Consider the following 21,222-nt stretch of genomic DNA (forward strand, 5'->3'; position numbering starts at 1 on the left):
GAGGCCGCCATGCTCCGCCTGCCGGGAGGGGCCCCGACAGACCGCCCCGCCTTGCCTGACCGCCCTTGCATCCTCTTATACCGCTCCTGCATCCCATTACACCACCCTGCCATCCTGCTATACCCGCCCTGACCCCTTTCCCGGTCCCCAAATATGATGTCTGTGTCGCCCCCATCTCACCCTTTCCCCGCAGCGCTGGCACCTGGAAGGTTTCCACAGTGTGGATGTTCCAAACTGGTCCAAGAACTCCAGCAGCAGCAGAGCTTGTTCTGCTTGACCATGGGTGTATCACAAGCTGTCAAATAGCTTCTGGTCAGGCTAATAACAGCCTCAACTTATGGAATCATAGAAGTGTTTGAAGTCCAACCATTCTCTAACTCTGCCAAGGCTGATGCTAAACCATGTCCCTCAGAACCACATCTCTGCCTCTTTGGAACACCTCCAGGGATGGGGATTCAGCCACCTCCCTGAGCAGCCTGTTCCAGTCTCTGGGAACCCTGTCAGTGAAGAACTTTCTTCTAATATCAAACCTAAACAGCCCATGGTGCAAACTGAGGTCATTTCTTCTCATCCTATCACTTGTTACAGGGCAGAGACCAGCACCCACTTCACTCCAACCTCCTTTCAGGTAAACACAAAGAAACACTAGAAGGGATTGGTAGGAACCCTCCCAGCCCAGAGCTGTACCTGGTTTCATTCTCCAACATTTCCCCTCCACAGACAAAACCCCACAGCATTAAATATTCAAAAGCAGGAGAAAAGCAGGGAACTGGGGTTGCTTTAGACAAATCGATTCAAGCAGTGACTCAGGGGTTTGAGGAGCTGTTTGCAATGCCCTGCAAAACACTTTTCCTTTTTTTTCCATCAAAAAGAAGTGGACAGAACCAAACAAAAGGCCAGTGGTGCGGAGCAGGATAGAGCCATGGGAAATACCAGAAAGGCAGGAGGCAAAGTCTTGGCTTATGCAAGTGTGAGCCCCAGCAAGCAAGTAGCATATGACCATACCCTGGCTGTGCTTAAGCTAATCAGGCCAGACCCAGGCAGTTAAGGATGCTTCAATTGTGAGTCAAAGAAAACACAAAAGCTATTCAGTTCTTACTTTGAGGGCAGATTTTCCTGCCAGCACTGTCCTGCACCAGGCTTAAAGGAAAGAAGATGGAAGAGCATGTGGGGCAGGACAGGATCCCCTCCCCTGGAGCCAGGTACATCTCAGCAAGTGCTACAGAGGTGATTGATCTCTGCCTGCAGGAAGCCTGAGACAGAGGCACACATCACAGGAGACTGAGCTAGGGCACTCTTAAGATGAACAACAGATCAAAGTCTAGGGAGCTGGGTTTCCCCTCTGCTTTTTGCATTACCTGGAATCTCACAACTGGAGCCTAAATGAAGCTGAGCAGTGAGGAGAAAAAGAAGGGAAAGCAAAGTAACACCCTTTGAGTGCTTTAAAACATACTCAAAACCTGGCTGAGCTGCCTCCATACATATAAAAGCTGTACAAAACTCATGCCCAGTGGAGAAACTTTTCCCATGTCACAGTTAAGCAGCTCTCTGGAGAACTACTTCCTCCAGGCAGGTCACTCCTAGAGCATCAAAGAAGCTGAAGTCAAATGCAATGGATAAAAAAACAAACCCTACTGGAAAGCACTCTCCAGCCTACAAAAACCACGAATCACTGGCACAGAGGCAACAAGAAATTAGAGAGAAAGGGTATGGTGATACAGAGACAGGACTGCACCCTGTCTGAATGGATTCTGCACCAGGTCTGGATCCACTGTTCCCTTCCTTTCCCTTAAGGGTGTATGCCTAATGTTGCACAAATAGTAACAAATCAGTTACTCCCCACTCCCATCCCGGGTGACAGCTGAAGGGTGATGGCATCACCACCACAGCTCTCTGCAAATAGCAGAATGGACACAAAAGCTTTTGCTGGGCACTGCCAGGGGCTGCTGGCAAAGTGAGGATCCAGCATCCACCTGGCACCTGGCCCTCGGTCTGCCCAGCCCTGATGGCAAAGGAATCTTCCCTTGAGGCCCCAGAGAAAGCACAGAGCTAGCTCAGGGCAACCTATGGGGGTTCATAGCTTGGCTTTCTTTAACTGCTGAACAACATGCATATAAAGTTATCCTGGTGAAAAAAAAGAGCAGGACATTCCTGTGCCAACTTAATGCCACCATGTGCTACAGCAGCACAAGCTGTGTGCATGATGGACAAGGTGGGTGGACGGATGGATAAAGACCTGAAAGCAAAATTCAGGCCATCAAAATACCACAACAGCTTAAAACAGGTTCAGCTTGCCCAGTGTACCCATCAGCCAGAGCCCGGAAGCACGTGCATGAGTGTGTGCCATGTGCTGGAGCCCTGCAAAGCTTTGTCTCTCAAAATCAACCTTTTAAGTTTAAAAAAAGCTTCAACAGAATACACAGCCATCCATGTCCCAGGCTGCTCTTTCTGGTTTGAAGAAGCAGACCTCAGCACGGAGGGTGAAGGGAACACTCTGCCTGCATGGCCTACCCATCAGCCTTCAGCACCTCCCAGCAGAGAGTATTGCATGGGGGCTACATGCTGGTTCATACATCCTTCCAGAACTCTAGCTGGGAATTAACTTTTAATTAACTTGTTTCCTTGTAATCTGTGCCTCTGCCACCCTCATTTTCAGTGCCATCAGCAGCAGCTGCCCTCACTGTGCCTTCCCTGTGCTCCATGACCATCACTGGGATCATATCTCTCCACTCCTGGGCCACTCACCATTATTTACAGAGTAAATTCAGCTTAGCACAAAGGAAAGAGGTGCTGTGTAGTGCCCAAAGGGACTACTGTGAGACACAGCTTGTGCTTGGGTGAGGGAGAGGCTTTCTTTATCTGTAGTGACCTTCACATAGTGAACTCTGGGTTTTAAACAAGCTTTCATTGCACTAACTTGGTTTCCTATCAGCATTGATGGGAGAGGAGGGCTGCAAAAGGTTATCAGTATTTTGCATCTTGCAAAACTGGAAAATATCCATTTTCTACAGACATCAAGACCTAGACTGAAAAAAGTTCACTCAGCAAAGCTACCCCTATAGCTTGGATGCACGGTTTTTACACACACAAACACACAGAGCAACCTCTGGCATGGCAGAGCCCCTGTCCAAAAGTCATGGCAGCAGCACACCCAGGTTATGTAATTGCATTTTCATCCCCCTTTCTTGCCAACCATGTGTGTGTTTTTTCTTTCATTCCTTTTCTCTTGGTGCTCCTGCTACAGGTCTGCAACTCACACCTATCTCCAAAAAATCCTCTTATTTCAGTTCTGCATTGATGGCAGCAGTGGCCAAAACAGATCTTGCTGTTATTACTGCCAGTCAAGGTCAGGCTGGCTGCCCACTCCCATATGAGAAATCATTGGTAATGATCACGCTAAAAGAAATCCAAAAGGCAGCTCCATCAGTAACCACCAATCCCCCTGGAAATCCTAACCCTGCACAATCTGCTGAGGAGATGTCTCTATTTCCATTTCATTTGTGTTTCCCTTTTTCCTTTATTGTCCTCTCTGCTCAGCTCTTTCACACACCACTGTGTTCATGGCATTTCGGGTAACATCCAGGTGTGGGGCAAGATGAAGCAGGTGATAGGAAGCTCCTGAAAACAAAAGTTCCTGGCAGGCCAGGCCAGGAGTTGGTCCCCTGAGACAGTATTTCATTCTTAACAGCTGGAAGATTCAAGCAGTATAAAGACCTAGAGTGACCATGTCCACCCAGCACATGGTTATCAATATTTGCTGTTGACAGAACATTTTTCCCCAGCTGGAGAGGTTTTACCAGTGCTAGTGATGGTGGCAGAGAGACCTCCAGTGGTTGGGTGCCACAGAAGCTGTCACCTTCACATCCCTACTGTGCCCCCTGGGGAGGCAGGCAAGAGGGTTCGGGGGGGGGGGGGGGGGGGGGGGGGGGGGGCGGTGTGTGAAGGCCAACACAGCCATTGAGGCTGGTGAGAACAGCCTTGCTGGGTAAATTGGGGCAGGACATAGAATCATAGAATCAGTCAGGGTTGGAAGGGACCACAAAGATCATCTAGTTCCAGCTCCCCTGCCATGGACAGGGACACCCACATCTCCACTTCTGGTGCCACATGGAGCTGTGACAGTGCTCAGTGTCCAGACTCACACCCTGGAGAGGCTGGCACTGCCCACTGTGCTGCTTTGGCCAGCAGTGGAAAGACAAACCAAGACAAACAGTCCCTCTGAGTTAAGAAGAAGTTTGGATTTCTAACCACAAAAGTGAATTTACCTCTTTGCAACAATTGTTTCAATTTTACTTTAAAAAAGCAGATTTTAGTCCATCGGTTTTCCTTCCTTTTAAACTCAAAGAAGCTAAACTGGCTTGCAAAGATTTTTTTGGCAAGTCAGACCAAACTCTTAAAAAGCACTGCTGGTTTTAAACTGCATTTGCATCAGAAAAACTATTCATGTATTAAAAAAACAAACAAACAAAGAAACAAACAAAAAAAAAACAACAACAAAACAACACAGGAGTCCTATTTTCCTTAGGAGAATGCTCAAAGACTGGACATAAATCCTGAGTATTCATACTGCAATGGAAAATGATAACTCTAATAATAATAATTCAGTGTTGCTTGTGACCATGCAGATGCGCCAAAAGCTAACACAGCAGTCAGCCAAGCTATCCTCAGTCAAACCAGCACTGGAAACTCCACCTGCCCTGGTTTTCACCCCAGGAGCTGCTGCCACAGGCACATCCAGCAATACAGCTGCAGGGTGGACACTTTGCAGGCCCAGAGTGTCTCCTTTGCTGGACATGCACCTGCTGAGGTTTTTCCACCTGGCACAGCAATAGCTCAGCACTCATTGCAGCAATCTATAGGGATACATCAGGCTGATCAAGAGGAAATATCAACAAGACACAGCACAGATGTGTGAGAAGTGACACTTAAATAATGAGGAGGAGTTTTATCATGCAGTGAAAAAGCAAAACATTTTGCTTTTCATTACCAGCAACGTTCTGCTTTGTTTTGCAGCTCCATTGCAGAGCAGATTTCAGCAGAGGACAGCTCAGGAGTCCTTGCTAGAAGGCCAGTCCCACGCACCAGCACCCCAGGAGGGCTCAGCTCACTGCAGGCTGCTGACCCCAGCCCCACTGCGGGGCTTCAGCTCAGAGCACAGCACCAGCCATAAAAACTTGCAGTTGAGCAGCTTTGTTTCTACTCTGCAGTCCCGCAGGGAGAGCTGCATTTTGATAAACATAACCATAGTCAGAAACAGCCTTCTTCAAAGGGCTTTGCAAACAGAGCTCAATCCTGGCATCACGGGGAGACAGCGAGAGCGGTGTTTGGACAGATGGGGGATGGCAGGCAGGGAGGTTAGGCGTGCTGCCACTCCTCAGTGGGTCTGGGATTTGGGGTTCAGATCAGACCTCATTAGGGGACTCGTTAGCTCACATCCACCTGCTGCCACCATGCCACGAGGCCTTGCTCCAGGCCACCCTGGGTCACCAGTGGAGCACCTTATTCAGTGGCTGTGTGCTGCTTGGGCTGTCACATTCATTTTCCAAGCAGGAAAGGAGAGCATGCAGCAGCAGCAAGAGCTTCAAATGCCCCACTGCTCATGTATGGAATCATGGAACCATTTGGGTTGGAAGAGAACTTTAAGCTCATCAAGTCCAACTGTAAACCCAGCACTGCCAAGTCACCACTAAGCCACATCCCTCAGCACCACATCCACAAGTCATCTAAATCCCTCCAGGGATAGTGGCTCCACCACTGCCCTGGGCAGCCTGTTCCAGGGCTTGACAACACTTTGGGGGATGAAAATTTTCCTATCGTCCAACCTAAATCTCTTCTGGCACAACCTGAGGTTGTTTCTTCTTGTCCCGTTGCTTGTTACTTGGGCGAAGTCTCCTTTTAAGGCGTTGTGAAAAGCCAGAAGGTCTCCCCTCAGTCTCCTTTTCTCCAGACTAAACAACCCTCAGCGGCTCCTCACCAGACCCTTCACCAGCTTCATTACCAGGACGCTGGGTTCCTTTCGCCTCCATCCTGGACTGATTCATGTTCAATGTTAGGATGAACAGGGCTGGGGCACCCCGGCAATAAAATTAAAAGCCAGGAAATTCCAGGACCTCTGCGGCTCTTCGGGCCCTTCAGTTTAAAACATGTGGCTGAGCGGTGGAACCCGTGGACCCCACACGCCGGGGTTGGGCACTCGCCCAGCCGGCTGCTCTGGCAAGAGGTGAATGCGCTGCGAGCACAGGCAGCCCGCGGCGCTAGGACGCTTGCGTGAGCACGAACCCACCACCTTCCGCGCCCAGAGCAGCAGCTCTGCACTGGCGCCACCGCTCGGGGACAAAGCTCTGCCAGCAGCTGCTCCGTGTGCTTCTCGGCGCCACCCGCTGCATCTGCAAGCCCTCATTCCTAAAACACGGGCCCGAAACGGTGCCTCTCCCTTCTCACCTGAAACTCCATGCACCATGGGGCCACGGCGTACTGCGGGAGGGCTCCTGCTTGCCCCATCTCCTCCTGCGTGTCCCCAGGCAGGGGTTTGTCCTGGCTGCTTTGCTTTAAGGCCTGCAGTTGTGCCCAGCATAGGCCCAGTGCTGTTTTTCACAGCTTTTTCCACACCAGCTGGGAAGGGCATGTCCATGGCTGTGAACTGGTGAGAACACTGCTGTGAGGAAGAGGGTTCCTGCAGAGTTTGCTCTTCCTTTTGCACAAGCATTTTCAGACAGAGCACCGGGGAGAGCATACAGGCACTGGGGATCTTGCTTGACAGGCTGCCCAGCATAGCAAACACTCAGGGAGTTCAGTTTAATTAATCTGAAACAAATGACAAAGCTCACCCAGCACACAACTTACATCCCAGTCTGCTTACACCAGAGGACTGATCATCTTCTAGCCTATCTACTGTGGGGTTTGGAGGTGTTTCCTCTGGGCCACAACACAGTCACTGTTAGGGTTAATCCAGAAGATCAAGTAATGAAAAGGTTACCAATACCCAGCAGTATTGCCTCTCTCTGCCCAGTGCCTCCTTAGGCAGACAATCACCACACAAGTTGTCTTCTAAAGCTCCAGAAATTGACATTTACAGCAGACTCCTTGCTTGTGGAAGTTTCTCTGCAAACAATGTGATAAACATTCTTGTATTTGTGTGGAACAACTATGGACCAAAAGTTTATAAAGCCAAAATCACTACTGCAAGAAAATGCATAAGACAGGTATCTTATGTTAGTGCTGGGTTTCTGTCCTGGACTTCAATCCTCCTAAAAATGGTCAGGATGTGTAAAGCCACTCCTAACGGACTTAAATGCTTTGTTGTGAAGTCTTCCAAGCAAACTGACACCTCTGTTTTTCTGTTACCTTTTGTGCATGCCCTGGTACCCCCAGGTCTGACTTACCTCCCATGAATCCATGGTCCACAGGCTCAGAAAGAAGACTTTGTAGGATTCTACCACAGGAAGGACAAGGGGAATGACACTCCGAAACACTTCCTACAACACATACTTAACACTGAGGAAGGCAGTGTCCTTTAGCTGTTTCCCTCACCTCTGCTCCCATCTCACTATTACTTTGCCTACTTTATGACACAAACTCATTCAGATTTATTTATTCGAAGACGCAGCTATCAAAATAGAGATCTGTGAAATAAAACCAACTGGAAATATAAATAACTACATTTGTAGAACCCCAGTATAAACATTACTCTGCCCCTAAGCCCGCCCTTTTTACCCAGTCATGGATCTCTTCCTTCCCCTCAGCCGCACTTCATCCAACCTTTTGATCACAGGGCCAGATTTTTTAGATGTAGCTGCATAGGCCTTCAGCAAAGCTTGAAACATAGACTCAGTGTCTGGATGAGTGCTAAGGAAGGCTTTTTCCAGAACATACAAATCAACTCCTTTATCCTCCGGAAGACCTGAAATAAAACTGAGTCCAAAGTCTATCAGCACCAAGTCCAGCTTCTCAATGGGTGGCCGCAGAAGTATATTGGCAGTTGTTAGATCCCCATGGATGAGATCTTCATCGTGCATTCTTGCCAACAGCTCGCCCATCTTCTCTGCTAAGACAAGGAGGCTACTGGGATCATTTCCACTGCGCTGTACAGAATAAATATGGTCTTGAACAGTGATGGAGTCCACAATATCTTCAAGATATATGGAGTTGGAGACATAATCCACAAAGTAGACCACTGGAGCTGCAATTCCTATTGAAAAGAAGAGCAAATGAAATGCTAGTGTTTAATTTACAGGATCTTTTAACAACAAAACGTAAGCCTTAAGAAACTGCCAGCGGAGATCACCCCTGGCCATTGATTACCCACATCTAGCAATGCCCCCTGCCAACTCCCTGGTTCCAACCCATGCTGCACCAGCTTCAGCCTTAAAACTAGTTGGTAGCAGATCGAACTCTCCTGGGGTGGGACTCTCCAGCAACACACAGACAGGGCCCTTCTGGCCATGAAAAAACTGCGTTTTAGGGGAGCATTCTGGAAAACCAGAGCGCAGCACCCCAGCACGACAGGAAGCTGCCTGTATCCTTAGGGGTGATGCAGGACAGCAGTAGAGTGTCTGCTATTTGCTGTGAGAGAGTTGCAGAGCACGAATGCTGCCGGTGAGGCGCCCGGCGCCCAGAGTCGTCTGTCATGTCAAGCCAGCCTCGCCTCACTCCAGCCAGGCCCGGCCCCACCGCCGCCTCCCGAGCCCACCTGCCCGCCGGCACCGCAGCAGCGATCGCGCCTCCTGCGCTGTGCGCCGCCGGCTCAGCCGCTCCTCCAGCGCCGGGTGCCGGTACCGCTTCGGGATGCGGACCTTGGCTACCGCCGCCCGCCCAAGGAAGAGCCCGCGGTAAACGTGGGCCTCGGCGCCTTGCTGCAGCAGCTGCATTCCCAGCAGCGGCGGCACCGGCGCTTCAGCCACCACAGGGCCCGTGGCGCCCGCCTGGAGCCCGGGCTCGTTCGTCGCAGGGCCCACGACCCCCATCCCGTCCATCGCAGAGCCTGCGGCCCCCGCCATGGCGCACCGCACACTACCCGCCTCTGCCTCGGCCGCCGCCATGACAGGCACGCACCGCCCCAAGGCGCATGCGCGTCGCTCTCCGCGTCGTCACCTTTCGCCTTCCCTCGCCGGAAAGCTACGAAGCGCTCGGACTCCCCTCCCCGCCGGTACCGCTCCCTGGCACCCTCGGTATAGCGCGTTCTCCTTGTTCCCGATGCTGCGCTTCCAAAAACTCTTCTGTGTACTTCCCCCCGAAAGTCCTGCCGCCCTCTGCCCTCCTCTGCCGCGGTGGGGGATATTGAGGAGCTGCAGGGTGGCAGGGCTTGCACCTGACCTTTCCCCAGCCGGGGTGTCTGCATTTTCCCAATGCTGCAAGTGGAGTCTTGTGGTCCCTTCGAGGTGCTTCCAGCACCACCAGAGCCGTCTGCCAGGGCATAACCCCTAGGACACTGTTCCCGGGGCATCACCATCAGGATGTTTCGCCTCTGGGGTATCACCGTGGGGCCTCCACCACTGGGACATCACCACCAAGGCTCTGCCAAGCATCCAAGCCCCACATCTCTGCCTTAGTAAAAGATGGACAAGCCTCATTCTCTTGGGAGGAGTATCTGGGGTTTTATGGCACACCAAAGCCCCACTACCCTGCTGTGTGTTCTGCACACACTGCCATTTATATTTCTCAGAAGATACAAGAGGCTGCAGCCTAGTCCATGTAAATATGTTTCCAATTGTTGCCTTTGGAGGTGTCACAAGTCCATTTTGTCCTTGTTTTCTCATCCACAACATTTGTTTCCTTTTCAGAACATTTATATTTTATTAACACATTCCATACAGCTTACTTGTCACGCCATGGTGGGATTGTGCCTGGAAAATATTTGTCTTGCCTCAGTAACAACTTTTAAACACCCCTCCCAAGTTTTCACTGATATGGGTAATCTGTCCCACAAGTCTGCCTGCCCATGGCATCTTCCTTCGGCTGCCATCACCGTGGCAGTTTAGCCAGGGAAAGAGATGCATTCCTGAGCTTTGTGGCTGGAATTCACAAATGCCACAAACAATCAAATAAACAGAGGTTTTCCCCATCTTGTGGGCAGATTTTATCTAAACATCCATGCACAGCCCACCCCAGCCATGTACACAGCCTAGGAGCAAGCGCACGCAGATGCCCTCGGTTCATTAGTCTGGTAAATAGGATGGTCTTCTCTCATGCTGGTCCAAAACATCCTCCAGGGCTTTCAAAATATGAAAGAAAATATTTTCCCTTAATTTTTCTCATTATTTTATTTATTGAAATTTTCTCTTCCCTGTGATTTCACTTATGCTCTTCTCCTTGAATGCAATAAACAGTTGACATAGCCCTTGGAAACCATCTAGAGCCATTTAAAATATTTATGGTGTCACCCAGTATTTTTATTGGAATATTGAACCACCCCAGAGAACTGCAGTGAAGCCACAGACTCTGCTAAATTGTTTAATTATGTAACTTTGCTCTCCTAGTGACAAGTATTTATAAACTCTCCTTTTACAAACAATGTGATTGAGTTAAAAACTGAAGCACAGCAAACCAAGCTAATGGAAACCAAGGCAGATCCTATGGGCTCTTCCACGCCAATCCCTGCAGCACTGCAGGCAGCTCTGCTCTCACCCCTGGTTTAGTTAGCTCCATTCTCAGGGCAGACTGGAAAAGGTCTGAATCTGGACTACAGCAGGGCTCAAGTGGCTACTCATGCTCAGCTAAGGCACTTGTTGGCTCTGAGTTTGTATCCTCGACCTGTAAACTGTGGGCAGAGTGATAAACCCTCCCATGTGTGAATTCACAGCTCTGACTCACATTACAGTTCAGAATCATGAATCTGGGCCAATTCCCCCATGAAGAGGATGCCATGGGCAGAATGGGCTGTATGGAGGACCAGCCACCCAACAGAGGGGCGCAGGGACACAGGGGAGCACCCTGGGTTGCCACAGGTTGCCACACTGAAGGCATTACTAAAATGTGCAGGAAACGGAACACACTGGTGTACTGACTGGTCCCTGATTTGATCCCTTGAATCTCTTCATAAGGGTCAATTGTAATTAGCAGCTTAGCTGGTGAAGGGTCTGGAGAGAACTTGGGGTGTTTAGTCTGGAGAAGAGGAGGCTCTCTACACCTCCCTGAAAGGAGGTTGCAGTGAGGAAGGGGTTGGTGTCTTCTCCCTAGCATCAAGTGATAGAATGAGAGAAAATGGCCTGAAATTGTGACAGGGGAGATTTAAGCTGAAGATGAGGAAAAATTTCTTTGCTGCAAGATTGGAACAGGCTTCCCAGGGAGGTGGTGGAGTCAGAGTGGTGTTCAAAACCACATGTAGACATGGCACCTAGGGACATGGTTTCATGGCCATGGGTTGGGTCAGGGGTTGGACTGGATGATCTCAGAGGGCTTTTCCAATGGAAGCAACTCCATGATTCTATGAAAACACACCCGGGGCTGTGGTGAGCACTGATGAACACCCTGACTTCTTCTGTGCAGGATGGACTTCTTTAGCTTTTTATATTTACACTTTCTTTTGTGATTTTTAACGCCTCTTTTAGCTGCCCCAGCCAGAGGTAGAGTCCCATCTCCAGCGGTCGCAGCCGGGTGGTGTTTCCCAGTGCAGGCTGCAGCTCCAAGCGCCGCCGCCGAGCTCTTGGGGACGCTCATTCTTGCGGCTCGGCCCCGGAGATGGGTTCGGCTGCGAGGCAGGAACCTGCCCCCCCTACCCCGCAAGCCCAGCGGCCAAGAGCGAGATAAGGATCAGATGGGGAGTGGTACTGCCAAGACACACAGTCGAAGAGGAGGAGGAACGCGTCGCAGGAGGGAGCACGGCTAGAAACCTGCTGGCAGCCGTGACGCATGAGTCAGTCCTGCTGGACCCAACCCCTCCAGACCTTCTCATGGGGGGTTCAGTGGCTTCAGCAGGCCCAGAGAGCACATTGACTGCAAGTGGCATGATAAGAAAGATGCTTTTTAAAAATGGAAAGGCAGATTTTTTTTTCCTACAAAGGAAAAATAAACCACCACCAAAAGTCCACCAAGGAAGGGTTGTCTCTGCTGTACGTTTTACAGCAAGTTTACATGGGGTTTAATAGGACCACAACCCACAGCCATGTGCAGAGTCAATGCAGCAGCTGCATTTCTGCATATCCTGATGTCATCTTTTTGACCACCTTTTGTAAACACACCATAAAACATTGTCTGTACTCCCCAGGCCCTCGCCTCCTTGCCGCCTCCTTGCCGTCAGTGCTTCATTGCTCTGCAGGGAACAGGGAGCTTCCAGAAAATGGCAAGGTGGCAGATACATGAATGTTGAGTGACCATGGAGAAAAATATCAGTTCTTCCTTCTCACACTGAAATAATTTGAGAAGTAAGGAATTATGGGGACAAGCTGGAACTCAGGAGTTTTCACTTGAAATTAAGAAAAAACTTCTTTACTTTGGAGCACCAGGACAGGCTGCCTGGAGAAGTTGTGGAGTTTCGACATTCTGCAGTTCATAAGACAATGCACCCAAAATACATAGGCTTGATCACCTGGGAGAAGCTGCAGGAGCCAGAGATCAGAGGCAGGATCAGGCTGCATCCCCTGCATCCCTGTGTTCCCAAAACCCAGACACAGAGCTGTAGTGCTTCCTGCCCACCATGAACTGGACTTATATGCAGGGTGTTGGAGAAGAGAGACGCTTGCAGTCATTTCTCCTTCTGGCTGGCATTTCAGAGCTGTGTAAGGTATTGTGATTACATAAATGTGAACTACAAATCCTATTGAAAAGCTCCTGCCATGAGCTCTCCTCACAGGGCATGTGCTCCAGTCCCTTAATCATCCTCCTTACTCATTCATCTTCATTCCTCATTCTTCACTCAGCCTGCGTGCTTTTGCTAGTGCCACAGGGCTGTGTCTGCACCACAGGGATGATGGTCACTGATGTAGACTTTACCCATCTTGACCCTCTAACTGTAGCAAAAAGCTTTACCAGCACAGGCTCCACAGAGTGCTGGGATGGAAGTCATGATGTTTATAACCATCTGATTAAATGCAGTATTAAATGATGTAAATCATACGCAAGTTTTACGTCATTTGCATGCACCCTTCAGCAGCAGTCCCTGTTTTGTGGCCCTGGGAAGGCTGTGAAAGCCCCCCCATGAGCCTGTGACACCACATGTCCCCTGCAAGAGTCCTCACACCAGCTGGGTTACAGCAAGCTTCTCAAGATCATGTGCACTTCATCACAGCACAACCTGCCCAGCAGCTGCTTTGCATGAACAGCACCAAGGGAGAATGTTTGTGCTCTTGAAGTGTCTTGAAAGCACTTCAAGTTTTGCAAAATCCTTCTTTTATAAACTGGACTTTGGGATACATGAATTTAGCTTCAGACTCAAAAAAAACATCTTGCATCCAAGTGCAGGTCCCAGTGTCTTTTATGCAATAGCCAGCAGGAAAGTTCCTGTTCCGCTCAGCAGAAGAAGAATGTTAATTGCAAGGGAAGTTGAATACTGAAATGCTTTGCTTCATGGAGCACTGTGCAGGGGGAAGGAGATAAGCTCCAGAGACACCAGTTAGGAGTGCAAACTCAGTCATGCTTTTTTTTTTTTTTTTTTTTTTTTGGTTTTAAGTGGTGACTCCTTTCCTCGCAGATTTTCTCCAGCTTCCCAGCTGAGCTACCTAAAAATTGTAATATATTGTCAGTCTCTTGTGGGCTTTGTAGAGACTTTCTAGTCCAGAGGGGTGAAGCTCTGCATTAGAGAGTGTCTGCAGTCAGCAAGGAGAGGAATTCCTTTCCTGGATCAAGTGAGATAGACTGGGGACAGAGCTGTCATTCCAAAGTCATATCCTGCCACGTCCTTTATCCAGACCAATTCGCAGTATTCTCCTGGTAAAATGACCCCTGCCACCTTCCACCAGCAAACCTGGGCTGCATGGAGCAGGCATCTGCCCAGCCCCAGGTTAAGGTGCAGCAAGTGGGGGTCTGTCCCACCAGATTAGTTCATAAAATCACAGAAGCACAGAACTGGTTTGCTTGGAAAAGACCTTTACAATCATCAAGTCCAGCTGTTAACCCACCACTAAACCATGTTCCTCAGCACCACATCTACGCAATTTTAAACCCCTCCAGGGACGGTGACTCCCTGGGCAGCCTATTCCAAGGTTTGACAATGCTTTCAGGAAAGCATTTTTCTAACGTCCAGTCTAAGTCTCCCTTAGCACAACTTGAAGCCATTTCCTCTTGTCCTATTCCTTGTTACTTCAGAGATGTTACTGGAGACAGTTACTTGGTGTTACTTCTCCACGTCACTCCAACCTCATTTCAGGGAGTTGTAAAGACCAATGAGGTCTCCCCTCAGCATCCTTTTCTCCAGGCTGAACACCCCCAGTTCCCTCAGCTGCTCCTCACCAGCCCCGTTCTCCAGACCCTGCACCAGCTTTGTTGCACTTCTCTGGACCCTCAATGCCCTTCTTGGAATAAGGGCCCCAAACCGGAATCCAGTACTCAAAGTGTGGCCTCACCAGTGCCCAGAGGCGATGCCTGCCCTGGTCCTGCTGGCCACATCCACCCCCCGCCCGCAGTGTCCCCGGCCTTTTGCCGCAGCTCCCGGGGCGGTGCTCGCCCGGAGGCGGCCCCGAGCAGCGAGGCCGGCCCCCCCGGGACCCCCCGGCTCCCCGAGGGGCGGGCAGGGCGACTACAAGCCCCAGGCTGCCCGGCCGGGAGGCAGGGCGGGAGCGACGTGGCGCTGCGCGGCCCCGCTCTGCCCGCCGGACCCCGCTCCGCCCCGAGCCGAACCGAGCCGCGCCAGGGGCCGCGGAGCGCCGCGGGCTCTGCCCCGCCGCACCATGGGTGAGTCCCGGCCGGGACTGGGCTGGACGGGGGACAGCGGGGGGGCCCGAGGCTGGGAGGGAAGCAGCGGGGCCGGCTCGGGAAGAGGCAGCCGGGCTGGGAACGGGCGCGTCCTGCCCCAGGAAAAAGTTTTTATTTAAAGTTTTCAGCTTTCCCGAAAGGCTGCGGCTGCAGCTCCCCGCCCCCCACCTCCTTTCTATTTTTTTAGCACTCCCCGCTGCAAACGTAAAGAGACAAAGCCTGTACCGTGCACAGCCCCTCGGGCCATCCCTGGAGCCCACCACGGGGAGGAGAGGGCTGCCGGCGGGGCAGAGCCTCAGCGAGTCCGGAGGGACCAGCACAGTTCTGCCAGAGTCAGCGGCAGTGGTGTGCGCAGAGAGGGACTGCACCGGTTCAAAAGGCAGCCCAGTCCCAGCGAGGTCAGCGGCCACTGGTTACTGCCCAGTCCGGAGCACTTCCCTCCGACCGGGCTGCCTTAAGCAGGGCATCTCCTGGCGCAGCACTTTGTCAGATCCACCAAACTTTCTGTCCTTATGTGAAGATCTGAATGGTCCTCGCGTTCCCCAACGACGTCAGAGCAGACTGTGCAAAGCTTGATTTCAGTCAGAGCTCATGAAACTCTTGCTGCTCATCAGGAAATGCAGCAAACTAGGATGGGATCAGCTGTGAGATTTGCAGTGGGGGCTTCCTGTGTCGAATTGAGTTTGTGGCTTGAAACTAATGGCATGTCCACGTTATGCAAAGCCTTTTGTTCCCAGTGAGCAAATAGTCTTTGTAATTACCTGTGTAAGTTGTACAAGGAGTGATAAAAGCAGTGCAGGTAGGCACACAGCATGGTGAAGGGACTGCTGTGTAGCTGGAAAGGTGTCATGACACAAAGGAAGCACCCAGTGTTAAGAGATTCAATCCAAATGCACGTACAGCCATCCCTTTATTGCTGTAATAGAGACATTTCCTATTAAACACAGCTTGGGAGGGGAAAAAAAGCCCACAGACAGAGTGAGGACAATTTGCCATCATCTGGTGGCTGTGTCCACATTCTTTCCACATACAGTCTGCTGAAAGTCTGAGTATTTCTGATTAGGCAAAGCCAGTGTGAGAATACAGATGGTATAATGTGCTTGAAATGAGCAGAAACTAAGCTAATTAATTTTACCAGTGCCTTCAAAACTGTCACTGGAGGGGGGCTGTCACTGATGTCCCCAGGGGTCCCTGCTGCTGCACAGCCTCATGCCATGTGCAGAGCCCCCTACCATAACATGACTAATGGTTGACACGTGGTCACCCTTTCATCCTCTCCCCAGGGTGACAGGCATGTGCAGCAAATACCTTTATTTAGTTTTTAGGGTTGGTTGATTGGGGTTTGGTTTGCTTTTGCTGTTGTGTTTTTCTTAGTTTAACTAAACGTACGTACTTACCACACTTGCATGGTCAGCTGTGTAGGAAGGCCAAGGTCAAAGAACTGCTTCTTTTTCTGGGGCAGGCTTTCCAGCTCATGAAATTCATCCTGTAGTCCTGGATCTGAGAAGGGTGTGCCTGGCTCAGGCATCCTGGGCTCTGTGTGCTGCAGAAGTAGAGATGAAGAAATCAGAGCCACCCCTAGAAAGTTCTGTTGAGAATGCAAGATTAATTGGGAAAACCAAACTTCTGTAAGCAGTGTTTTTAACACCAGGGTAGGGAATGGGATTGCAGAGCCTGCAGTGAGAGCTGGAGGTGCCACAGGCACTGAAATACAACAGTGATAAAACAGAACAATGCAGGACCAGAAAGCGGGAGCTGTGTTTCCTGCCCAGAACAGCTTTTGTAATTAGAATCTTGGGATAGTGTGGGGAATCCCCTCACACTACTCCGGGCACTACAGATCACTGCTCTGCACCTGAACACAAGACTTAATGTTCTGCTTTCACATCTCTGCACCCCAGATGGGTGCCCCTGCAGTTAGTGGAAGCGTGTGCAGGACTGGTAGGTTGGTGACTATCTGCAAGTGCCACTCTGCATGTGACCTAGGGGGAAGTTCAGCAACATGGCTTTCTAGATGGAAAACTTTGGATGTTCTGGGAGAGATTTTTCCAGCTTGGCTGTGTACTGATAGCTTGCCTGCCTGTGATAGAAAACTGAACCCAGCATTCCTTGCTGCTTTTCCAGGTCGTGCACTGCTGGTCCTCCTCTTGTCTGCAACAGTCTCCCTCCTCGGCGGGCTGATATTTGGCTATGAGCTGGGGATTATCTCTGGTGCACTGCTGCAGCTGCAGATAGACTTTCACCTCAGCTGCTTCAGGCAAGAAGTTCTCGTGAGCTCCCTCCTCATCGGAGCCCTTCTCGCCTCTCTGGCTGGGGGGATCCTCATTGACCGCCACGGACGGAGGAGAGCCATCCTGGTCAGCAACTTGGTGCTGTTGGTTGGCAGCCTTGTTCTGACACTGACAAGGTCATTTGTTGGCCTGGTCCTTGGGCGTGTGACTGTGGGCTTTGCCATCTCTATCTCATCCATGGCCTGCTGCATCTACGTCTCAGAAATGGTGGCTGCTCATCGGCGAGGGCTGCTGGTGTCTCTCTATGAAGCAGGCATCACTGTAGGAATCCTGCTCTCCTATGCACTGAATTACATCTTTGCAGATATGGATGAGGGATGGAGGTACATGTTTGGGTTGGCCATTGCCCCTACAGCCATGCAGTTCCTCAGCATCCTCTTTCTCCCAGTGAACCCAGTTAAATTAAGCTCATGGGACTCAGATTGCCAAAAGGGCCTCATTCAGTTGCAGGACTCTGAGGACAGAGCAACAGCAAAGCAGGAGCCCTATAAGGAGAAGCATTACTCATTTCTTGACCTGTTCAGGACCAGAGACAACATGAGAAGGAGGACTCTGGTGGGCCTGGGACTGGTACTCTTCCAGCAGTTCACTGGGCAGCCCAATGTGCTGGGCTATGCCTCCAAAATCTTCCACTCAGTGGGGTTCCAGAGCAACTCCTCAGCAATCCTGGCCTCTGTTGGGCTGGGGGCAATAAAGGTGGTGGCCACACTCATTGCAATGGCCTTTGCAGACAGGGCTGGCAGGAGGGTGCTACTCATGTCTGGCTGTGTGGTGATGGCCATCTCCGTCACCACCATTGGCCTCAGCAGCCGCATTGCTCCGCTGGCCATGGCCAGGGACTGCAAGGCAGCCACGGACCCCAATGCATCCCACAGCCTCACCCAGCACCCCCTGACACCTGCATCCTCCCAGCTTGCTGTATCACCCATCCTACCAGCATTAGGTGCTGGCAAAGGTCAGGCGAGTCCTGGGTTTGCTGCCACGAGGAGCCTTACAAAAGGTTTTGCCAGTACTCAAAGTACAGAGGTGGTTCCTGGTTCTTCCCTCACTTGGAAAAGGGGCTTGGAAGAGACAGTGGGAATCACAGGCCCTCCTCTCAGTGGTGCTCCCTGGGCAGAACATAAGGTGTTAAACTGGATTACACTGCTGAGCATGATGGCTTTTGTGAGTGCCTTCTCAGTTGGATTTGGACCAAGTAAGTGTGATGTTTGTGTATCCTTTACATAACCCAGGGAATAAAATTCTTTACAGTCTGCCCAAAACATCCATTATGTATCCACTTTACCAAGCAGTTCACTGGGAACTGGGAGTTTATCCCCTTCAGCCCACTGGATAACATCCAGCTCTGTCAGCCCCAGGGCTGGTACAGCACTAGAATAACTTCCTCTTCCATGCTGTCTATGCCCTTGTAATGGTTTTGTTTCTGTCCAGCTCATTGCAAAATCAGAGCATCCCACAAGCACTGTCTAATCTTCCTAGCACCCTGATGAGGAGGAAGACAGAGGACTGAGTGGCTTCTGCTGTGTGGTGAAGAAAGTCTGTGGCAGAACTAGAAGAGAAACCTCCTCAGAAGGTTCACAGTATCAGTTGGTCTCTTTCTGAAGTCGTTATTTGTTCATCAAATGGGTTTGACAGGGACCCTGTCAAATAACCCTGGGATAGAAGAGACTACTTTTAAGATATTTTGCTTTAGCTCTGCTGTTAGCCCTAACACACCATTGCTACCCCAACCCTACCCCTTCCTCATTTCTTTGCAAGCAGCACATCCTGCCAGCAGGTATGCCAGACCTTTTCCACCTCCCCTGAATGGAACAACCAACTCCTTTGCTCTCTTCTTTGTTCCCTGGGCCTCCTCTTTGGTATTTCATTCCTCTGGAGAGTGCTGAAAGTGGGAGTTTTGAAGATTCCTGCTGTCACCTGACTCTGAGATGAATGTTTGGCCCCACTGAGTTCTGGGTGAAGCCAGAGTTTAAACCCCCTGCTGAAGTCTCCCTTGCTTATTTCCCAAATAAATTGCTTACCCCCTGTGACTTTCTTTCTGATCTCTCTAATCTGTGCAGTGACCTGGCTGGTCCTCAGTGAGATCTACCCTGCTGGGATAAGAGGAAGAGCGTTTGCCTTCTGCAACAGCTTTAACTGGGCTGCCAATTTACTGATCAGCCTCTCCTTCCTGGACCTCATTGGTAAGTGGCCATCCCCAATCCCTCCATCTCCCACAGCTGCTATGGGAAAGTGGCCACCACAGGACATTGGGTGATTAAACTGTTTGAACCTTGACACTGGGATAGGTGCAACCCTGGTGCCCCTGAGACCAGAAAAAGCAGGCAGCAGCAGTGCTGGTCTGAGCCTCTCCACCACCCATTTCATAAAAATCATCCACATCCCCCTGTGGTAAAACAGGGAGCTTGCAGCTTTCATGCTGGTAGCTTTAAGATGTTTCTTGCTAGCAGAGCTCTGAGCTGAGGCACTGAGTGAGCACTGCTGGTCCCCGAAGCTCAGCTGCCTTCTCCTTCTCTCTGGGGTGCTGATGGCAAGGCCTGGTGTGAAATGTCCTTCTCCCTTGCTGGTTCCTGGTCCAGACTTTGCCAATAAGGAGGCCTTCCCTGTCCTTTTGAGGACTTACCAAAATGAGACGCCCCTGTCAGGCACCTGTGACCACCTTGCAGCGAGCAGCCGCCTTCCTTTGTATCCCACAATGTGACCTACCTCCAAGAGATCTTCACACACTTGAGTCTCTCTGCAGATGCCATTGGTTTCTCTTGGATGTTTCTTCTCTATGGCCTGATGGGAGCTGTGGCTGTCACCTTCATTTACTGGTTTGTTCCGGAGACAAAAGGACAGTCCCTGGAGGAGATAGACCAACACTTCTCCAGGAAACGGTACCTGTGCCCTGCCAGCCTGGGTGATGGCTTTGGGGTCGATGGCACTGGGCATGCCAGGGCTGTTGCAGAGTCTGGTCAGTGCTGCTGAGAATATCTGCAGTTTGCAGCAGGGCTGTGGGACAGCCTGTGAGGGCTGCAGCGTGGTTCATCAGCAGGTCCCTGCCCTGAGCCTTGTGGCCGTGCTGCTGAAGGGCACCAGTGACACTTGAGAGGAAAAGGTCTAAAAAACAAGGCGTGTGGGGGAGGGGAGGAGAGCAGGACCAGAGCATGGCACAGGCAGGTCAGGATAGTGAGGTCCTTAGAGTAATCCAGGACTGATCCTTCTGCTCTGGGGTAGAGACATCTCCTGGTATAACACATGCCACGGGCTCTCACCTGGTAATTTCCGTGCAAAGCCTGTAGTAGGCTAGGGAAGATGAAGGGTGCTGGTGCAGTTCTGGTTGTGAAGGAGGTGGCAGGGCAGGCATTGTGGGAGCAGAGAGAAGTTGTGCACCCACACATCCATGGTGCCAAGGGGAGAGAGCACACACCCCATGGAGAGGGTGGCTGGAGAGGGATAACTGCTGTAAACCCCTGCCCGGCTCTGGGTGAGCTGCAGCTGACCTTCACCATTGCCCTGCAGGCTGTGGGAGGGAAATGTGTTCCAGCAGAGACGTGGAAGAGGAGCAAGCTGCATGCACACCCAGTACCAGAGAGTGGAGCACACCAGCAGCACGTGAAACCAAAGCCTGGGACATGCCCACAGCATTGCTCTGAGGAGAGGAGCAGGCTGTGCCATCCTGACAGTTCTTCTCCATGACCTCTAACTGGTGACCTCTCCTCAGAGATGGTGCTCACCACAGTGCCTTAGATCTTGGGACATGCCAATAGCTGTCCTTTGGTTCCTTGGAGGATCATTGGTCTGGGTAACACATCCTCCCTTTGATACCTTTTCTTGTCATGATTTGTATCTCCTGCCATTGAAGGAGTTCATGATTTTGTACACAGGAATTAAAGCACAACTGTTGCTGATGGTGCTCTCCAGCCATGCAGCTCATCTGTGAGCAAGGTGTGTTATTTGCCAGCTCTTTGAATGTGTGATGCTTTATGGAGGGCATCACAGGAGGAATGTGTCAAACACTCAGCAGCAGGCATTAATATTATTCCCCTCTATAATATCTGTGCAGGAGCCTGAAGTCTGAGGTGGGAGTTAATGCAGATAAATG

General features: G+C 50.9%; 2 protein-coding genes across 2 annotated transcripts; one reads left to right on the forward strand and one right to left on the reverse strand.

The window, feature by feature from the left end:
- Positions 1-7,709: 7,709 nt before the first annotated feature.
- Positions 7,710-9,038, reverse strand: TP53RK (TP53 regulating kinase). The gene is made up of 2 exons (XM_054392074.1): positions 8,690-9,038; positions 7,710-8,188 (listed from the first exon to the last, which is right to left on the reverse strand). Exons 1-2 carry the CDS (start codon positions 9,036-9,038, stop codon positions 7,710-7,712), a joined length of 828 nt encoding a protein of 275 aa, XP_054248049.1.
- A 4,166-nt stretch (positions 9,039-13,204) lies between these two features.
- Positions 13,205-20,736, forward strand: SLC2A10 (solute carrier family 2 member 10). Its single transcript, XM_054392048.1, is given in 7 exon segments — positions 13,205-13,230; positions 16,594-16,603; positions 16,831-16,899; positions 16,902-18,330; positions 19,196-19,318; positions 19,879-20,014; positions 20,640-20,736. Coding segments are annotated over 7 exon segments (1,890 nt in total).
- The last annotated feature ends 486 nt before the right edge of the window (positions 20,737-21,222 follow it).

Source organism: Indicator indicator, chromosome 24, assembly GCF_027791375.1.
Source record: "Indicator indicator isolate 239-I01 chromosome 24, UM_Iind_1.1, whole genome shotgun sequence".
NCBI lineage: Eukaryota > Metazoa > Chordata > Aves > Piciformes > Indicatoridae > Indicator > Indicator indicator.